This window comes from Pyxicephalus adspersus, chromosome 1, assembly GCF_032062135.1.
Source record: "Pyxicephalus adspersus chromosome 1, UCB_Pads_2.0, whole genome shotgun sequence".
Taxonomy (NCBI): domain Eukaryota; kingdom Metazoa; phylum Chordata; class Amphibia; order Anura; family Pyxicephalidae; genus Pyxicephalus; species Pyxicephalus adspersus.
In genome coordinates, this window is record NC_092858.1 from 25,024,744 (window position 1) to 25,046,148 (window position 21,405).

A 21,405-nucleotide genomic window follows, 5' to 3' on the forward strand; every position below is an offset into this window, starting at 1 on the left:
TTACATGGGAGCCATTGGGAACCAGTTTGTGTATGTATTTACACAAAGTTGCGATGGGGTTCTAAAAGGGTAATCCAGCTCTTGCTTATGCAGTTGCCAGTGTTTGCCCCAGCCCCTTTTAGCTGGGCACACTACCTGGCACTCGTCAGTAACCACCCAAAAACAGCCGGGTGGTCACTAAAAAGTGTCAGGTGGTGCGCCCAGACTTGGGTCACTAAACAGGGACTGCCACCCGCCTACAATTTCTTCCCACCCAGCTTAAAATTTTTTTACAAAAATGTCTGGGTTGAACACTGAGTTGCTTTTTCTTTTGGAGGAGGAACCTCACTTGCAAATACACTGGCATTACATGCAATCACTTTCACCTGAGTTGCAGTTGCTGCTCCTGGACAAATAGTAGCAGTTTGCTGCGCACATAGCATTTACCGCACAGTTTATACCCATAAATGCGTAGGGGGTCATAGTAAAGATGATGTTTATAGAATACCCGCCTAAAGTATGTTCAACTAAAACTTTTTTCAGTGAGGATAGAATGGAAATTGGTTAGTGCCCTTGTCAGGTTTTTCTCTCATTCTCCTATACAGAAATTTCTTTTTAACTAAGGCTGGATACACACGTGCAATATTTGTTGTTAGAAAGGATCTTTCATGATCCTCTTCATCAACAAAAGACTGTGCGATGCATGCACAAGCACTGTACATACAGCGCGGTTCTGCTCTATGTAGAGGTTTTCGGACGAGAATCATCTGACATTTGTTCGTAGCCTAAGGCTACATACACAGGTGCAATAATTATCATTGGAAAGGATCTTTCACAATCCTTTCCAATGACTAGCACTGCACGATGCATGAACAGCACCGTTCTGCTCTATGGATGGGGGAGAAGGAGAACAACGAAGCGGCACCCCGCTCCGCTGTCTCTCCTTCTCTTCTATTAGGAATGTTCGTCGTCCATCGTTCGTGGATCCGCCAGGGCAGTCGTTTTGATGATGAGCGCTGTACACACGCAAGATTATCGGACGAGAATCGGACAAGAACCATTGCACGTGTGTACGTATCCTTAAGCTGCATACACATCTGCAATAATAGTCGTTATAAAGAATCTTTCCCAATATTTTCTAACGACTAGCACTGCACGATGCATGAACGACTGCTGTACATACAGCACCATTCTGCTCTATGCAGAGGGAAGAGGGAGAACGACGGAGCGGCACCCCGCTGCGTGCTCTCCCCCATCCTTGCATTAGGATCGTTCATCCTCCATCGTCCGTGGATCTGCCAGGATGGTCATTCGGACAATAGACGACTGGTGCAGTACACACGCCAGCCAGAGACGATTATCGGGCGAGAACCGTTGGACATGTGTACGTAGCTTTACAGTCCTGCTGTTCCAATAGACTAAAAATTATCTGGAGGTGAAATCCCTAACAGGAACACAAACACAAGAACAAATGTTTATTTAGAAGATTAGGAAAAGCTAGCTAACAATTGTCAGATTTTAATTGCTGTCTGTGTCCATTTTGGTTTACCAGACAAGAAGTGCAGAAAAATCTACATTGTCACCAGGACAAAGGGGAAATCTTTCCAATGAAGCCCTGGATTCTAGAAAAAACACCCATAAGGGGTTCCAATCCTTCCCCGCTGTATCAACACTCAAAGACAACATTATAGTTAGACCTATACTTAACGTGTACCTAGGCCCTGGAAGTGTTCATACTCCTCAGCCCTGCCTGGAATCACACAGCCTTTTATGACCTTGTCACAATTGCGTACATGTCCTTCACCTCAATCGTTTACTATGGATTTTGATACATATTGAAAATCAGGAGTCTGGGTAAGGCATATCTGACTCTGAATAGAGCAATAAATAATGGCACCTGGTATGTAATTAGACTGATACCATTGTGTAGCTGTATTTTTTCAAGTCTTCTTTACATCACTGAACCTGATCTACCCTAACATGTTAGTAAACCAGGCCTGTCAATACATGTCCATATGCAAGTTTCCCCTAAAACACAGAGCCAATACCCAAAATCATCTGTTCAATGTTTCCAACCAGTGTAAATATAATACAGATGGATGCTGTTCACATTGCAGCAGTTGCTAATGTTTTTATAGTCTGTTATAGTCCTTCAATGAATTCTATTCATGCTCCAATGTACACCATGTTAAAAAGTAGATAAATGGATATGATAGAAACTTTCCAACACATATATTTATTTCAGAGAAGGTTGTGCCCTGTGCAAGTTCACCAAAAATGTTACAGAGTTTGGAAACTTCATGGGACTGTTAGTAATGTGGAAATATTCCGTCCAGATTGCAAAGTCAAGGTCAGCAAAGTCCAAGGAGAGCCATTCCTATTTATTGTCCAGCATGTGTGTTTTTGAATACATGTGTTTCTTTTAGAGTTTCCTGAGTGTGTGTCAACATTCAGAAATAGACTTCTCAGAATATTTAAAAGTATACAACTTCATAGGAACTGGAGAATATGAAAATCACAATGGCGTGTGTATTGTTACAAGCCAGGCGATACAGTGCTAAGGAAAAAGGGCCATTTCAGAGGTGAGGTTGACCAGTATTGTACCACAGACTTAACCTCACACCCAACCACTCACATTCAACTGAACTTAAGCAGCTGGGAACCATTTTGTGCTTGCATCTGTACTAGGTTGCAGTGGGTTGTGTCCCTGCCCAAGGAGATTCACTAATAAAGTGAAAGAAAATCCAACATTTTTGAGTTGTCATCAGAGTCGTGGGTTAGGAAAAATCCTCCAATGAAGTTAACTGTTTCCAGGAAAACTCTCTAGGATGAAAGTTGTGTTCACTTTTAGAGAGATTCACAGGAAGTGAAATTTCCTAAGCAGACTGCTTGATAGGGTTTGAAACCTTCCCTGCTCTTTGCAAATTTAAAAAAAATGGGCTGAACATAGACCTTAAGTGTACTGCTTGTGTTAAACAAATTATTCATGTTTTCTGTTTTCTTACAGGGCATTTGATATATATATATATATATATATTTCAATTATTAGAAAAAGAATCTCTGTTTATACTCAGGTCACATGTCCTGAAGCAGATGTATGGGATTTTACAGATCAGAGCCATTGACTACAAGTGCAGCTTTTAAACAGTTTGTCATAAGAACACATTGCTATCTACACTGGCCAACAAATATGCACAAAAGATCATATAAGAGAAAGTGACCCATCATTACCAAATTGGAAAGTACAAAATACTTTACCTTGTAAACAGAGAGGAAAAAAGATACACAGAATGTTCACGTGTGGTATTATCCCCCCATCTAATTAAAAGTTTTAAAAGTAACACTTTATTTTATCCTATATTCCCAGATTACAATAACTTTGTTTATATTCAGATTGGTTTATATTCAAGTATATAGAATATTTAGATCATTAAGGTAAACTCCAGTTTCACGACTTTATGATTTTGTGAATTAATCCTTTCTTTGGTCAACCCCAATGTATTTCTGAATGTGGCCTCATCATTCCTTGTGCTTAGCATGTTTCCCCCAGTTTTACTGCTGTAATACAAACATTGGCATGCAGACACCGTCTGCAGATACTTGTAGGGTGGATCTTCCATTGCGTGTATTTCTGCTATGAACACTTATCGTTACACCTTGCATTCCCCATATTTGTAGATACAAGCTGAAGATAAAAACAGGTGGGAAGATGCTTCTGTACACAGTTTCCCCCATGTGCAGTGGGCCCAAGCCAGGTCCTAAGGATGGACAACTTCACGGTCTGGCATTCCCTGAAAGATGGATCTCTAAGGGGTTTTAGCAGCTTACAGTCATTTGTTCCAATATATCACTCCCTACCTGCTTATGGATAACTTGGATGTATAATACAAAGCCGTGAACTTGATATTCACTGTGAATACATCTTCCAGGTACATGTTTTATTATTAGTAATGTAAAACTGCAGATTCCATAGTCATGTCATTAACTGCCACTCAGAGGCATTCACAATCTAATGACAATGATTGATTCACAACCAGTGAATGTTTAGTTGATGTGATATTAACTCTTTTATAATTACGCCCCTTTGAAGTATATCTAAAACCACTTCTTTAGTTTGGATCTGTTTTTTTTTCCTGTTCTGGTGACAATTGTAAAATTTGCTTTCTCAAGGGCAATGGTCACTAGGACAAATAGGGGAGGGGAGGTGAATCTCTCCAACATAACACAAATACAAAAAAGAAAAACAACAGGGATTTCAAAACTTCCCTATTCTATACTAAATTAAAATCAAGGTGTTCTCCCAACACTCTTCTTACAAATGGTAAACTGATTAAACATATGCAATTACTGTAGGTGTTAGGATTAGGAGTATTTCTAAAAAAACAATGTAGTGCTAAACATAAAAACGTTGTATTGGCTTTCTCACCTATACATAAATAGGTAAGCTCCATGCTGAAGCACAGACTTGGCAATAATATGTAATTGTATTCTATCATGCTGAGTAGAGGTTAGTGCTGTTTATTGTTGTGCATTGAATAGTGTGTGTCTTTGTGTGTACTTCACCAGACCACTGCTAGCTCTGTAATGGTAAATAAATGCAGTAATTCAGTACAGATGTTTTTTTTTCTAATTCTATCTTTATATGCTAGTAGGAGATTACAGGAAGTTTGCCCCTGTGGTCTTCTTGAAACAACAGAAGTGACTCACTACCCTTACTGGAATGTTGTTCCCCCTAATCTGTAAAACACTGCAAATAGATTTGTTCAAATTATCATTCTGCAGAATTTCTAAAGGGATGTAACGGCATGAAATATTTTTACCTAACGTTGTATAGGTATAATGTGAATCCACAACCAGTAGGTTTCTTAGGATTAGAAGTTTAGCTGGGGCTGTAAAATGTTTCCAACAGTGTTTCTCAATGATGGTTTGGATTGCTCCCCATGATAGGTTTAAAGAAGGGTATATGCTAGAGGGTAGATGATTTTTAGTCTCTGTAAAATAAAAGTTATTGGCATAATGTGTAGAGCCTATAGTAGGTAAATAGGATTGCAGTGTTTTTCTGGTCACATGCTACTGGCCATGTAGCATTTGGTATTGTATCAGTAAAACAAAGCCAAACACCCAATTTACTTTTTTTGGCAGCATGGACATTGTTAAATAAAATCACAATCCATTGAGGAACACAGTAATCTGATACCAACTTCAGAAGGATTATATTGGCAAAAAAATTATAGGCCAGCCCTTGCTAGGAAGTTGGTCATTTTATCAGCTGTACTATAAGAAGGAACCTTTGCTCATATTTTTTGCCCACTTGGTCATTTTAATATGGGCAAGATTCTTAAAACAAGCTTTGATTTCATAACTATGAAAATGATTTCATAACTATGAAAATGATTTTAGCAGTTATCCTGGAAAATGGTCTAAAAGGGCCATACTGCCCAACTGGTTGCCACCAGCTGCCACATCCCTGAGCCCAGTTGCAAATCCACTATGCATTTGCAACATATCTGGTCTTAGATTCACAGGGGGCAGTTCTACTAGGTGGTTCCAGCCCACACTCCACCTCTAGTTTAGGCTTTGTCATGCTCCCTATTAGAGATAACACCTGTTGTCTGGAATTGTGTTATGCCTTTTTCCCAGGGTACCCTTCAGATTCCATCATGGCTAATGGCCAAATTTGCCATCTTGTCTTCTAAGATTCCCAAAATAGCCCACCAAGATCCTACAGGTAGTTTAGCTGTGTTTATAGCCGACCCTGAATGTGAAGGTTCTTATTACATTCAACAGAATTAATTTATGACCAGCCCTTGGTCTTGTTTTTGTTTTTGATCAAAAGTTGTTCTTTAGTCTCTAGTAGATAAATTCATAGTACAGGTTACCAATGTTTGGGTTCAATTTAAGTACTTAGAGATGCTGCTGATGAGCAGGTAAAAGTTATTCCTAAGTCCTAGTTTTGGCTGTTTTACTATTTGCCAAGTTTTGAGTGTTAAGCTGCTGTCCCAGACTATGATGATGTTAAATCTCTTCACTATGATTTCCCTACCAAGTCCTGCCTTACTAGATTGATTAAACCCAGTGAACTCTGCCTTTCAAGTAAGTTGTAATGGTTTTAGGCCACTTTATATAATTTTCATACACATGCTCAGAAAACTCTGGCTTAAACAATGGATTGCAATGGATTTCATCTAAGTGACTCTTAACCCACCTTGGATTCCATTAGATGAGCAAATGACATACTTTAATAAATGAAAAGAAAAGGCTAGCAAATCCCTCTATTATGGTTTATGCATATTTGGGAAAGTGGCATCCAGACCTCCCAGGTTTGGTTCTGGTTCTTCCCTGAATTTTCAAAGTGCTAGCTGTTTTCTGTCACCATAAAGCTCATACTTTTCTTGGGGGAACTGTAAGAACTTCTGGAAAATGTTTGGTCTTTAAAGATATTAGTCGTACCAGTGCAGGGGTATTGTTTCTGGTTGTAATTTTACACCACTCGTTCCTGCCCTGTCTTTGGTGCCTTTGAGAAGTTGTCTATTTACAGAACTATTGGAAGTCAACTCTAAATGTACTCCAATACATCATGGGCACTGTTACAATCCCCAGAAATCATAAATACTTCTGTAAGAAACAGGCAGGTGTTTCCTTCTGCCCCTTGGGGATGAGGGTTCAGGTAAAGGCCTCTCAGAGACATTTCCTCTAATAAAGGTGGTTTTACTTGTTTATTATCAATTTCATAATTGCAGGCTGAACAGTTTTGATCAGTTTTATGTGATTTTCAAGCAAGAATAGTCTTTCAAAAATGAAATCTATAATAAAAACTGTTTCTGCTAAAAAATACTATGTTATTTCTATTTGCATCATGCTTTCTAGCCTTAAATCATTTATAGCCTTTTGTAGCTTAAATCTAAAATATTGTTATGGGTGGGACATGATTTTTAATCATGTTTCTTGATAACTAAAAGGGCTTCCAGGGTAAAGAAATTAGTCATAGACAGAAAAAGATAAAAGCCCACTGGGCCTAAAGTCCACACAACGCCAGAAAAAAAAAAAAACACAACACTAGCTTCAGATCCCCTGCCCTATCCAGACAACATCTTAGAACGTTCCGGTTAATGTGGCTGTGCACGTCCCTCAGTTGACTTGTTTTTGACTCTTGTGCCCCTTAATGGACACCAAGACAATGATTTTACAGTAGTGTTTTTCAAACGGTCCTTATTTTATATGACAAAACTCTTACTGAAAGTGTGGGACTTTGTAGCAGTGACATAATACAAAAGCAATAGATTTACAGTGATTTAGGTTTCCTGATGGTAAATGTAATCATTATGTATGCCTGAAAAGCCCAATTATGGCACAGTTCTCTAAAAACAGTACCTGTGGTACTAATTAATGACGAGCGAGCGAGAATATTAATTTCAATCTCGGGGCGAATCGGGCCTTACTGAAAATGTAAGCGAGAACGGCCTACTGATTCGCTGAGAGGTCGAGCTCTCGCCGAACAGAAATCCTCTGCGATCCCCGGGCACTAGAGGTTAAATAACCTCTAGTGCCCCGGGGGTCGCACACTCTTCTCAATGAATGCAACCACAGCTGCAATCATTGAGGAGATGCCCAGCACAGGAGAACCTCCTGACATTGTAATATAAGTATCTCTTACAAATGATACATTTGTATCTGTAACAAATGTATCATTTGTAAGAGATACTTAATACTAATAAAAGAGTGCCATCAATATGCCAAAAACTATGGAAGCAAACTGTGTTCCTATTATGTCTTGTGAGTAAAGCAGATCCTCAAATGCAAACGACTATATTTATAATATAAGTTACGAAAGGCTTTCTGGAATGGATTGATAGGTAAAATGTGTACAATATGGAATGTTTTTTCTGATACATTAGACCCATGGGTAGTAAGTCCTGAGGCATAAAAAACATAAAAAGTCTTGTCACTCAAAGCAAACAAACAGCTCCTACCTTTCCTTTTTTTTGTCCAGTTTGGAGAAATAAATCAAATATGCTGATTGGTTGCTATTTATTAAATGTAAGGTTCTGCAAATATTGGAAACTTTCCATGGTTCTGATGCTGCTGTGCTCTCTGTAATGCCTGAATGGCTGAACACACATAAGCCCCAAGCAAGGTATAAGCCCTTCTTCACCCTAGTGCATGTAAATATGCACATAGAATGCAGTATCTGGCTATGGACAACCTGCAATCCGAGCCAGATACAATGACCCTGATTTATGAAAGCTCTCCAAGGCTGGAGAGAATACACTTTCAGAAGTGAACTGGGTGATCCAGCAAACCTGGAATGGATCTGGTCCAGGATTCAAAACATTTGCTAGCAAATAGAAAATGATTTTTAAAAATCAATTCCATGTCCAATCCATTCCATGTTTTGTGGAAACATCAGGGCCAATGAGTCCAATTCTAGAACTATAGTGAAGGCTCTGAATGTGATTTTACTTGCTGTTGTGTTTTTAAAGAAAACTTCAGGCATATATAAAGAAAACACCAAGTAATTCCGGTATAAATCCATTAAAAATCTAGAAAATCCACCCACTGGGGTCACAGACAGAATTAGAAAATAGGAGATTATTATTAACCCTTTCCTATTCTATAAAAAAAAGGTTTTGCTGGAGATGGGTCTTTCAGCTTAGCAGGGCATTAGTTTCCTTTGTGACATCTTACAGGACTCATGTTACCTTGGGATGCAGATATTCTTTTCTATAACTATCTGCAGAGTATTTCGCCTTCCATAAGAGAACTGTATGTCCTCTTCAATGTTACAAAGGCTGCAAAGGCCAAGGCATTAAACTGCCGTCTATGTAAATAATGACTAATGAGCTGGCTTAGAGGCTTTCCAGCAAAAACACCACACTGGGCCAAAAAAGGATTGCTCAGATTGGCCCAGCTAACTATTGTTAATGTGTTTAGTCAAAACTCAAAGGTCTGTGTTAAACATGTGTTTATACTGGAGAGCCAGTGCTTAGTCTTACATTTATGTCTCCTACTGTATGCTGAAAATTATCCCTGCAGATAGAAATATGGTTTGTAGAATTGTGTGTTCTCACGCCTTGTTTTGTTTTACTATGCTAAGGAAGAGTTATATGTGACCAAACTTAGAACTATAAAAAGCATAGTCCATAGGGAATAGGGTTTAGGCCTCTTACATACAAGTATATAACATTCTTTCCTTCTGTCGTATAAGTGTTAAGGAGCTCTAGTTTAAACAAAACCTTTTATATATTTTCTAATACAGAGTTGTTTAGATCTCTAAATATAATCGAATTACAATTATGTATTGATTTTTGAAACCCAAAGGCTTACTATTGTCATAAACTGATTTTCTGGGTCAGCCAGAAAAGTTTGTTATCTGCTCTTACTGTAAGTTAAAAAGACACTGTTTGGAAAAAAAATTGCAGCAACAACCCTAACCACTCAAGTTGTGATAGAATACCTGGCTATTGTGCACCTCTGACACTTTAAGGTTGCATTGCAGCTTGCCATCATTCGCTATTTTCACATATTTCTAATGGTCCATTTCCATGATGGGCAACACCCTGGTTATTAGTAACGAGCAACAGGAAGGGATGAGCAAGCTTAGGCATTATCAGGAAATGTTAAAGCTTTCACTGTTACAAGGTCTGGCTTTCAGCCATGACAGAAGGTTTTCCAAGGCTGCTGCAAGTATATGCATGCACCTTTAAGTCACCTGAGCCAAGGGAAATTTAAAATAACTCAATCCAACAGGGAAAAAGGAATATGATATAATTGTATCACTGTAAACAAACTTTGCAGCTTTAACTGATTGCTATGGAGCTGTGATATGGGAGTGGAGTCTTTAAAGACAGTCTTTGTACACAGTTCTTTAAACATAAGGGAGATTGGCAACGGTCATTCATTTTGAACCCACCACCCTTATGTAATCATTTGCTGTGAGGCCATTAAATGTAAAATGCAAAAGGGTAGAGAGAAATGAAGAAAAAATAGGTCTCTCTAGGTCTCTTTTTTCCTCTGACTAGCTTTTCAACAGCTTCAATGTCCACATAACACTTATATCATCTTAAGCATCCATTCTCAACCAGGGATCCCCAGAAGTTGCTAGGAGTTCCTGGAACAGTGGCTGATTGACCTCCTTGATGATGCCTACATACTTCTGGGGCCAACATCACTTGCATAAGCCAACGTCATAAGGCTGATCCAATGCCTTATACTCACTCTCCATTATGCTTAGAATATGTTTAATAATATTGTTTAGTGATCAGCCCTGATGGATTGCTAAATAACTGTTAAGGACTGCTATTGTTTACTGTTGTGAGGAAACAGCAGCGTGCCTTCTGTTTGTCCTTCCTTCTCTATAGAACAAAACATGGCAGTCTGTACAGCACCTATTCATTCTACTGTGGTTGGAAATAATCATTAATTATCATTTCAATTGACAATTATTGAGCATGTATCCCAGGCCTAATTTTCTAGTGTTGCCATGGCCTTAACTAATATACATAATGCACTCAGCCTGCTTCAGTAAACATATTAGTGTCATAGATTGTCTGAAGCTGTCTGACTTGGTCTGATGAAGAATTAAAAACAAATAAAGGCATGTAAAATAATAATCATTGTATTAAATAGTATTGATTGATCGTACATGGAAGGACATGGGGGATATCCATTACTCACATAAATTCACTTAATGACATAAAATCAAGCCAAAGGGGCTTCTTCACCCCTACTTCTGTACCCTTTCCTTTGCTACACTTTCTCTCCCCCTGTTGACTTTTAAGTTGGCTGCTAAGTTTATTTGTATCCCACTAGAAAAAAATGAGAGGGCATGTTCACAGGAAACATGCTACAATGATGACTTGATGTCATTTTACTGAATTAGTTTCATAAGACTGAATTAGTAATAAGACCTGTTCTTACTGTTAATCTGTTCTCCTGCATAATTAAACTTATATAGGGTGATATTGTATACAATCTCTCAAGACCCTAGTGTTTAAGGTTTTATCACATTGTCGGTATGTTTTTGTTACCCCCTAATTTCTTTCCCTTGGTTTGTCCCAATTTCTTTTTTAAGTCAGAACAGGTACATTATTTTAATAAATGCAATTAGGACAGATTGTATCAACATATTATTAGGCAACATGGTGTCAGTTATTGTATAAAAACCTCACTGTGAGCTAATCACAAACAAAGCAAAATGAAAAACTTTATGGAGCCTAGACATTCTGGAGCAAGCTGTGCTTTGATATGCAAAAAGGAACAACTGCAGAGTTTGTCTTGGTCATTAAAGAGCTACAAAAGGCTGTAAAAAAGCTCACCCCTCTAAGATCACCCACAACCTCAGCTGTGTTTAGCAAAAGATTTCTTCTGCAAGTCATGCAAACCACCCCACCCCTCTCCAAGCCTCCGTCTTGCGCACGAGGGAGCAGGGAAGCCCTGTTCGTATCTTGGAGTCGTCTGTATGTTGGATGTGCTTAACCTGCGGACTACTTGTATATTGTTTTGGTTGCAAAGCAATAGCAAATTCAAGTTGTGGATGGTAGGTCTATTGGAACCCTGCAACTAAATACTGTAATCACTTTCAAAAGCGAATAGACCTTTTCCATAATTTCCACATGTATTGTTGGCATAAGGATTTTTTTGAAGCCTGTTCATGATTCAACTAACCAATGTTCAATAACTACAGAATATCAGTTCTAGAAGATTTAAGACTTTTTAGATCTTTGTGGTCTCCCTCTGCATAATTTTCACATGTATGGTTATATTTATTGCAACTGAATGGATTCCTAAACCTAAAGCCAGTCTTTTCTCTAATACCCTCCTTGTCTGTGGTCGTTTTGCTCTACAAGTCTGTAGATGTATTTTTCTTTAGAGCTGAACTGTCTTTATATGATAGTCTCAGATCAAGTCTATGGTGTTCCTACATGATTGGCTGGGCAGTATATTAATTTTATGTTTTTGTTTTCAGAGCTTGAGGCAAAGGAAGCATGTGAGTGGTTACGGGCTGCTGGATTTCCTCAGTACGCACAGCTTTATGAAGGTAACAGCTCCTGTGATGGAATGTATCATGCATTTTAGCCATGACATCATTCTGTTTTATTCCACTTTACACCTGGGGAAGACTGATTTTATGAGCATAAAAACCATAATTATGCCAGCTACTAGGAACATAGGAAGTCTGTGAACAGCAGATCCTATTCATTAAGACCACCCAGCCCTTCATACAGTAGTAACAGTGTGCACTCTGTAATAATATTTATGCAATAACCAAAATAATAAAGGTGCCCTGAACTATGTCTGCTGGCTACGGCTGGCTGTTCTGAGCGGCAGACCACCCCAGCAGAGAACTGGTTAATTGATAATGGGGGGTGGCATTCACGCTATAGCGTGATGCATGTAGGAAATAAATACACACATATAAAATACCATTGCCATAAATATATTTCATGAATTCCTTTATAGTTTAGGGCTTCTTTGACACATTTTTTCTCCAGGAAAAGTTCTCATTGAGCCCTGAGACATATATAGTTATTTCTTTAAATCTAATAGAGGACTGAGATAAACTTTACAGCAGGTTACATAAAAAGTGTTTTAAATCAATGTCTATAAAAGGTAACTTGGTCTTTTTTATATTAACTATAAAACACAATGTGATAATTCATAATAGTAAAATCTGTTCTATAAAGTTAAAATTAGCATGCTAGACCAGTTCAGTGTTTGTGGTCCCTTTTTGGGTTGAGTTACAGTATGTGCGCTGCCTCCCTTCCCCCCAGTCGCTCTGTTCCTTCCTAAAAGGCTGAGTTAGGAAAAATGATCTGAAAAACATAACCACTTTGCAAATCAGCGCTTCACCACATCTTTTGATTGGCTGGTAATGTGTTATGACACTGTGGGGCCACCAAAGCATTTTCTGTTTTTTTGTTTTTTCTGCTAAGACATTGCACGAACCAATTCTTACACTGGAAACCCACTAATACTAGAATAAGTTATTAATGTTTGGAAGTGTCTATCTTGTCCAAAATATTTCCTTTAACATAGTTGTGCTCATAATTTTCTTGGTAACTGGTCAACCATAGAATCCCATAAAATGAACTTGTTAAACATCACAGCATTAGAAGCTGGGTATTAATTTTGCCCTTTTACACAGGGCTCTACATCAGAAGTATATTTAAGGCTGCGTACACACGTGCAATAATTGTTTTTGGAATGGATCTTTCACAATTCTTTTCCAAAAACAAAAGACTGCACAGTGCATGAACGAGCAATGTACATACAGCACCATTCTGCTCTATGAAGATGGAAGGGGGAGAATGACAAAGCAGCACCCGGCTGCAATCTCTCCCCTTCAATTTCATTATGATTGTTCGTCGTTCATCGTTCGTGGATCTGCCAGGACAGATCCATAAACAATGAACGACAAGCGCTGTACACATACCAGATTTTTGTCTGATATCAGCCCTAAGGCAGTTATCGGGGGAGAATCATCTGGCGTGTGTATGTAGCCTAACATCAGATTCCTTCAGATCCAATTGTTTTATCAGATCAGAAATGGAATGTAAGTAAAAAATTACACTTTGTGTACAAGGCCTAATGCATGTAGGGACATTAAATGAAAACACAAACCTTATTTGCTTTGCTTTCATCAGTGTCTTCACTGTGGAAATGACACAACAGTAAATAGGGAAACATCTAATGGGACTTAAAAATAAACAAAAGCTCGGAAAGGTTCTAACCCTCTCCCAAAAGCTGTGTTGAATAACCACAATGCATTGGGTTGGAAAAAAATGGTCCATTGTGGTAGATTGGCAACCCATTTAAATTATTTTATTTTTTTTCTGATAAGGCAGCCTAATAATGACTTTTTTTGTGTGGCTAGCTGGAGTTCTGGGGATTTGTGTATTGTACGATATATTGTTCTACCTATGTTCCCCTTTCTTCTGTCAGTTAAGAGGCTGCTATGTTTTGATCTAGTCAACTATTTTTTTTTTATTTTATTTCCAGATTCTCAGTTTCCAATTGACATTGCATCCGTGAAACGGGACCATGATTTTCTTGATAGAGACCATGTAGAACCACTTTGCAGGTAAGCATATTACAGTGTTTAACCCAGAATTTTTTTTTAAGCTGAGTGGGTAGAAATTGTAGGCAGGTGGCAGCCCCTGTATTGTGACCCAACTCTTCAGTAACCACCCAAAAACAGCTAAGTGGCTACTGAAAAGCGCCGAGTGGTACGCCTGGCTAAAAGGGGCTGGAGAGAGCACTTTAATAACGTGTATTATATTTTAAAGAGTTCTGTTATACGGCACTGTGATTTACAAATAAATAATCCAACACAAGGCCATGAGTGTTGTAGCACAAGGAAACATTCTACATATTTAGCCAAATAAATATTTCACTGATCACCTCTGAGTTGCTGGTTAAAAATATAAAAAGTACAATCTCACACTAACTGCTTCTCCAGGCAATTGTTAGGGCTTTTGCTTTCACTGATGAATTTACACATTTCCTTAATCTGTTAACACTTCAGCTGATCAGTAGATAAAAAGGTGTTTTTAACACCATAGTGCCTTCTAATCCATGGTGTTAAAATTTTAAATTCTGTAAATGACCATAGAGCAAAATAAACATTTGGATTGCAGGTGTGGTAGAGTGCCAGACATAAAATGTCAAGTCCGTATTAAGAAAAATGTTTTTTTTGCATAGAAATAAAACCTTTGTCAAGTTTGGAATGGTGTCTCCATTGAGATGATTCCCCCTCCCTTTTGTTTATTACCCATGACCTGGGTAATAAACAAACCACAAAACACTAAACAAAACCTGTGAGAAAGCCCCAGGGCACAAACTTTACCTACTATTGTCTCCTGTAAAAGAAAGTCTCCTAATAGCCTTATTTACACAATGGACCTGATTTATTAAAGCTCTCCAAGGCTGGAGAGAATACACTTTCATCAGTGAAGCTGGGTGATCCATCAAACCTGGAATGGATTTCTTAAAAGTGATTTGCTATTTGTTAGCCAATGTTTTGAATCCAGATCCTTTCTAGGTTTGCTGGATCACACAGCTTCACTGATGAAAGTGTATTCTCTCCAGCCTTGGAGAGCTTTAATAAATCAGGACCAATGAGTTATCTTGTTTTAAGGGACTCTGCATCAAGGCTATATTTCAACACATTATTGTCAGATATTGTGTGGTTGTGCAGATTGGGATTTTCTAACATATAAACTTTATATTTTAGAAAGCATTTATATAGTTTTATTCTTGTATTATTATTTTCACCCAACCATATCCGTTCCAGCAAGTGGCAGCCTATGCTGCACTTTGGTTTTGCTGCATTTTTTCCAGAACATACCAAGGACAATATCCAGGGTAGGCAATTAACCCAGCTGCATTTTTTTGGTGGTGTGGGGTACATTGACTTGCCGGGACAAAACCCATGCCAACACAGGGAGAACATGTAAACTAAATTATTTTTCCAACTCTATGCCAAATCTTCCACAGCTGTTTGCTGTTTACAACTGGTAATTGATGTGTGAATTTGTCTCCATAACCAGACCATTGATTATATTTTAATAAATAAGTTATTTTGGTTAGTTTATTCTCCTATAAAACACGTATGTGTGTGTATATATATATATATATATATATATATATATATTTATATATACAATTATATATGTACTACTCATATTTTCAACATCACTCAAAATGTGATATTTGAATCCAAGCCATGGTCAGTAAAACGCAATTACTGGCTGAACTCCTATCAGTGTCTGGACTGCCAGATAATCAAATTGGTCATTTAGATTGCTGATATCCTTGTGAATTGGAACAAGTGTCTGACCTGACTCATCACATCAGAGTTTTTATCCCATCAGCAGGGAACACAAAACAAGGCCCATCTAAATTGTATACAACCAGTTAATGTGTTTATTGCATAAATGTAGTGTGTGGTGTACAGGGCAATCTAAGCTTTCCTGTAAAATAAGTATTACAAACTAAGTAAGCAGTTGATGGATTTTTTGAGGTTATCTTGAAACATTACATCATTACCACAAAGACTTTATATTTTATCTAATAGGATTCTAGTATTCCTGAACCATAAACTTATTGATGGTAGACAGTTCAATCACAATCTTAATACTATCTTTGTATGCTAATAGTGACTGCTAGAGGCTACAGAAACACAAGAAAAGCACGTATTTATCTAAAGTAACACATACAGATTACTGCATGCAATACAAGGGACACTAATTATAAGGATGCCTATTTATTTATTTTTTTTATAAAGGGGAAAATTCCAATATTGACAGAAAAGGTAAAACATCAAATAAGTAACTTTTTCCCCAACATAAAAGATGATGTATAACATGGATGTAGCAAGGAGTTTCCATGATTTTGTAAAAGTAAAAAAAAAATAATTGTATTATAACCCACCCCTCTGCACCTGTAATGCAGACTAAACCCTTAAGCTACGTACACACGTCAGATTTTTATCGCCCGATAATTGGCCGATGCCAAAATCTGCCGTGTGTACAGTCGGTGTCGTCCATCGTCCGGACGACCGACCTGCCGGATCCACGGACGATGGACGACAGCCGATCGTAATGAAAGTGAAGGGGAGAGCGCGCAGCAGGGTGCCGCTCCGTCGCTCTCCCCCTTCCCCTCTCCATAGAGCATGAACGGTGCTGTATGTACAGCACCGTTCATGCATCATGCACTCCCTTGTCGTTGGAAAGGATCGTGAAAGATCCTTTCCAACGACAAAAATTGGCAGTGTGTACGCAGCTTTAGAAAGCAGAGGCTAAAGCTAAGTTCAGATGCATTTGATTGCATAACCACCACTAAGCCCTGGTTACCATTAAAACAAATTGGAGCACACAATCCCTTTTTGTACAGGTGTTTGCATATGCTGTAGTTCTATTGCATTTTTTCAGAAGCTTCATATAGTCTTATATTTGTCTTCTGCTGAACTACTTCTCTAAACTTGAATGGGACCAAATTTAACTGCTTTTGGAAATGGCTGAAATGTGTTTCCCAATAGAGTAAAACTGCATAAAAATTTTCCATGTTCCAGTGTAAAACAAATGTGGAAAAATACAATGGCTGTAAACTGCATATGACAAATGTATTCAAACGTCTGTCGAATGCACTAGTGAATGCTTCCAGATGCCTAACAGTGATTGCCCAGGAGTGTGGTTGTCAATTGTATTTCAGAATGTCACCTAACTATATAAATAAATAGAACAATTCATTGTAAGTGTTGGAACTGACATGGTCACCATGTTTACTCAGCCTGAGGACAGTAGTTGCAGACACAGTCAGCAATGGGTTCCTGAACAGAAATTATATTGAGTCCCACTAAGATGGCACATACATGCAGGTAACATATGTATGACAAATGTAACAATATATGGGCAGGTGTGACAATAACCTGACATTACATTTTTTTAATTATCTCAATGGAAAGTAAAACAAGCTTTCCACCATTTTTTCAAGTTCTGTTGTCCACATTTGGAGAACCTTTGAGAAATTTGCATATTTATGGCTGTCCTTAGAGAGGAATGGATATTAAAGTGTATCTCTAGCCAAAACATTTGGAGATATTTGGATTTATTACCTGTTGTGTCTCCCTTGTAACAAGTGAAGGTAAATATTTCCAGTCTAAAAAAAGTATGTTTTTTGGTAGAGATACGTTTTAACAATTAGCAATACTAAAACTTGTAAAGTTTTATTTTTTTTTTTTGAGGCAAAGTTAACTGGCAGATGATCTGCATAAGAAATGAGTTAAAGGAAAAAGCTATGGACCATAAATCAGTTTACCATTGTTTGTCATCATAGAACAAGAAAGATTTCAGTGAATAATTTTTCACTTTGCCAAACTGTGTACACTCACAGGTTCACTGTCAGAATATCAAATGGACTGTTTGTATTTCTTCGCTTGACATGAGGGAGTTCCATTTTGCAACATACATTATATTTGTGAATTGAGGGTTTTAAAGCAACAGGTCAGTCTGAATTTTCATTGCTTCACACATCCTCCTCTTATTAATAAACTACCTCATTCAGATCATCAGGGCATTTATCAATAAGAATGTACATTCCTGGCTTACAGAGCATGTATGCTTGATATCAGACCTCTCATTGGGGTCTGATTAGCTGTTGGAGGCAGACTCTTTGGATCCAGGTCTTCACTATACTCAGCAACGTTATTATTTTGGGGTTTCCTTTTTTTTCCAAAACCTTTGCCGATTAACTCATCAATGATATGCTGAGTTGATTTTTTAAATCTACATCATACAATATCAAAATATGTAACTGTATTATCGGTTAAGAGCACCTTGTGGTTATCATCTTTTCCCCTGGATTGAGTCTTCCTCCCTCACTGCGGGAGGCTGTCTTCCCTACTCCTTGTATTACATCCTATGCCAGGTCTTGTCACTCCCGAATATTGATACTTTGTGTGCGGTCAATTTATCCCTTATGAAGCAGATTACTTCTGCAAAATGGTCTTTTAATACACCCACCATATTGCCTAGGTGGTGCTACTTTGGACCTTTTTTAGGTATGTTGATTGAGATCTTTTTTATATATTTTGTACTACAATAAAAATCTGTTTTTTTTTTTTTAATTTATAGTTTATGTGAACTGCCTTTAAAGTCCCATCAATGTGATTTTGTTCAACTGTGTTACTGGGATGTTGGCAGTGGAATTCAATCACTTGACATTTGACCACTAATTTTCTTTATTCCATATAATTGAATCTTGTAGATGTTGCCCCCAATGAGGACAGCATGGGAGGGGGTGAGACACACTTGTAGGTCATTATTATTATTATTCTTAATAAACAGGATTTATATAGCACCAACATATTACGCAGCGCTGTACATTGAATATCATGAAACAAAAGGGGAACCCAGAGAAACATTAAAGGAAGTAAGGTGTCTGGGTTTTTAGCAATTATCTTTTTAACCACTAAGTGGTCAACTTCCACTGGGGCTGAGAGAAAGACATGTCAGGAAGGTGTAACAGGTGTGAATGTGGTAATATAGCCCTGGCCTATAAAACAAAGGAGTATTTCCATTGCAGACAGCAAACAAAGCAGTATCAGATAAAACTTGTTATCAGTCTGCATTTGAGACTAGTCTGATTGGTTGCTGTGAGTTTCTTCATATTGCACTTTTTATTTAACACAACTAATAAATGTAAACCCATCTGTTGTAGTAGTGGGTGCCTGCTCTCATATACAAATATATGGTTTGAATGTTGGTAATTTGAACCTAAACCACCAGAACATGACTAATAACATAATTGTTTTTGAGCATCTATATTGCGGAAAGTATAATAATACATATTCACCATATGTCATTGTTAGAATAAGCTGTCTTTATCAGTTAAACATTCCCTGAAGTCACTTTGTTGTACTTGAAATCATTAGCATGTCTTTCAGACTGCACAGGTAATTCTCAATCCATTCTGCTTCTAAATTTGTAGCCTGATTTTAGAGATAGGTTGAAAAGGGACAGTTGTGAAGAAACTGGATTTGTCTGAGGATTACTTCTATTCTACTAAGCAGTAAATCAAAATAATTACAGTGAAACTGTGATAAAACTTGTATTGTATGTGTGAACCAATAGCTTATCTTTATTGGAAACATCTACTGGATAAAAAAAACATTTCCAAGCTAAAGCTTCTAGAAAACAAGGCCTGCCTGATAAGCAGATAGAATTGTACAAATGAACATTCCACCAAGCTTCATGTCAGGCATGTAATGATCAGTATATTGTTCTTCTTTTAAAGTAGAGCTTAACCCTAACTAGATGATATTTAAGGGCCCATTTCCCATCTATCCATCCTGGTGCAGTGCTCTAATCCGTGCACATCAACACATGTTATGTCATTTATATTAGTGCATTATGTTGTCATCCCATTCCAATGAACTGGTTGTCAATGCAACAGGATGGTCATTAACAGTTAAAGAGTGCATTTACATAATGCAGCAGCACATGGGAAAAATGTGAAAATGTATTTTGTTTGCTAAACCCTGTGTATCATAAACTTTTAACATGTTTTGTTTTTTTTTTTTTTGTTTTTTACTAAATACTTTTTTCACTTTTTTTTGCATCGTAGTGTTACTAATTCCCTCCAGTTTCCTTTTTTTAATGACTTCCTGTCTACATGCACTTGTCCTAGCATCAGGACAGGACAGGAGTTCACATCATTACATAACAGCACAGTATGTCTGCATAATGTGATAGAATGGCCACCATTATTCATTAGTATGGGCACATGTGGCATGGTGACTACATCAGAGCACAAATGAGAAAATGTGTGTAAACAAAGGTCACTTATTATTTTATTATATTATCAGTATTATTCATTAATAATATAAAAATATGAAAAATAATGTAAACTGTAAATTACATACATGTTGTTATTATTATAATAAATATTATACGTTTTTAAAATACATAATTTATAAAATAACTATAAAGAATATTCTCCCCAAAGAACACAGAACAGAAATGGGAATGTTTCAAGTCTGTTCTACACAAACACACTGAAACATATATTCCAATGGGTAATAAGTTTAAGAGGCTGAAATTAAAACCCACGTGGCTCCCAACCAATGTTTAAAAAAGCCATAAAGAGTAAGAAAATGGCATTTAAAAATATAAAATTAAAAAGGAACACTTTCATAATTTCAATAATATAAGGAATATACTAAAATATGTAAAAAGGAGATAAAAAGTGAAAAACTTCAAAATGAAAGACAGGTTGCAGAAAGTAAGGCAAACCCCAAAAAACTAATTAAAGATCAGATCTGAGCATGTAGGCCCGTTAAAGGGTGTCTCTAGGTTGGTGACTGGGGATAAAGTAAACACTATTTCTAGCTCTGTGTACACAAAGGAAAATGACAGAGCTGAAGTCCAATTTGCTAATAGCAATGTCACTGCCTTAAATGAGCCACAATGGCCCCAAATATAAATGATAGAGAAACAGTTGGGCAAAATTAAGATTGACAAAGCACCAGGACCCCATAGATTACATCCACGTGTCCTCAAAGAGCTGAGCTCAGGTATTTCAAAGCCATTGTTTTTAATTTTTAGAGACTCTTTAATCCATGGTGTGGTACTAAAGCATTGGCGTAAGGCCAATGTGGTTCCTATCTTCAAAAGGGGAGCAAAGTCATTACCAACTACAGACTGGTAAGTCTAAAAAAAGCGATAGTCAGCATGGCTTCAAAAAAGACTGAAGTTGTCAAACAAATTTACTCTTTTTTATGTGGAGGTAAGTAAACATGTAGACAGTGGAGTAGCAGTTGATAGTGACTTGGATTTAATAAAGTTTTCCCAGGCTGGAGAGGATACACTTTCATCAGTAAACCTGAGTTATCCAGCAAACCTGGAATGGGTATGGTTCAGGATTCAA

General features: G+C 37.5%; 1 protein-coding gene across 4 annotated transcripts in view; it reads left to right on the plus strand.

Annotated features, from left to right (window-relative positions):
* The window catches only part of STARD13 (StAR related lipid transfer domain containing 13), a 117,567-nt gene that overhangs the window by 79,705 nt on the left and 16,457 nt on the right, over positions 1-21,405 (plus strand). For 3 of the 4 annotated variants that reach the window (XM_072404252.1, XM_072404240.1, XM_072404263.1), the window contains exons 2-3: positions 11,945-12,016; positions 13,978-14,059. In XM_072404252.1, coding sequence (XP_072260353.1) covers positions 11,945-12,016; positions 13,978-14,059 — 154 coding nt within the window. Of the gene's footprint in view, positions 1-3,764; positions 3,909-11,944; positions 12,017-13,977; positions 14,060-21,405 lie in introns of those variants that run through there. The other variant, XM_072404274.1, reaches the window with a different exon arrangement.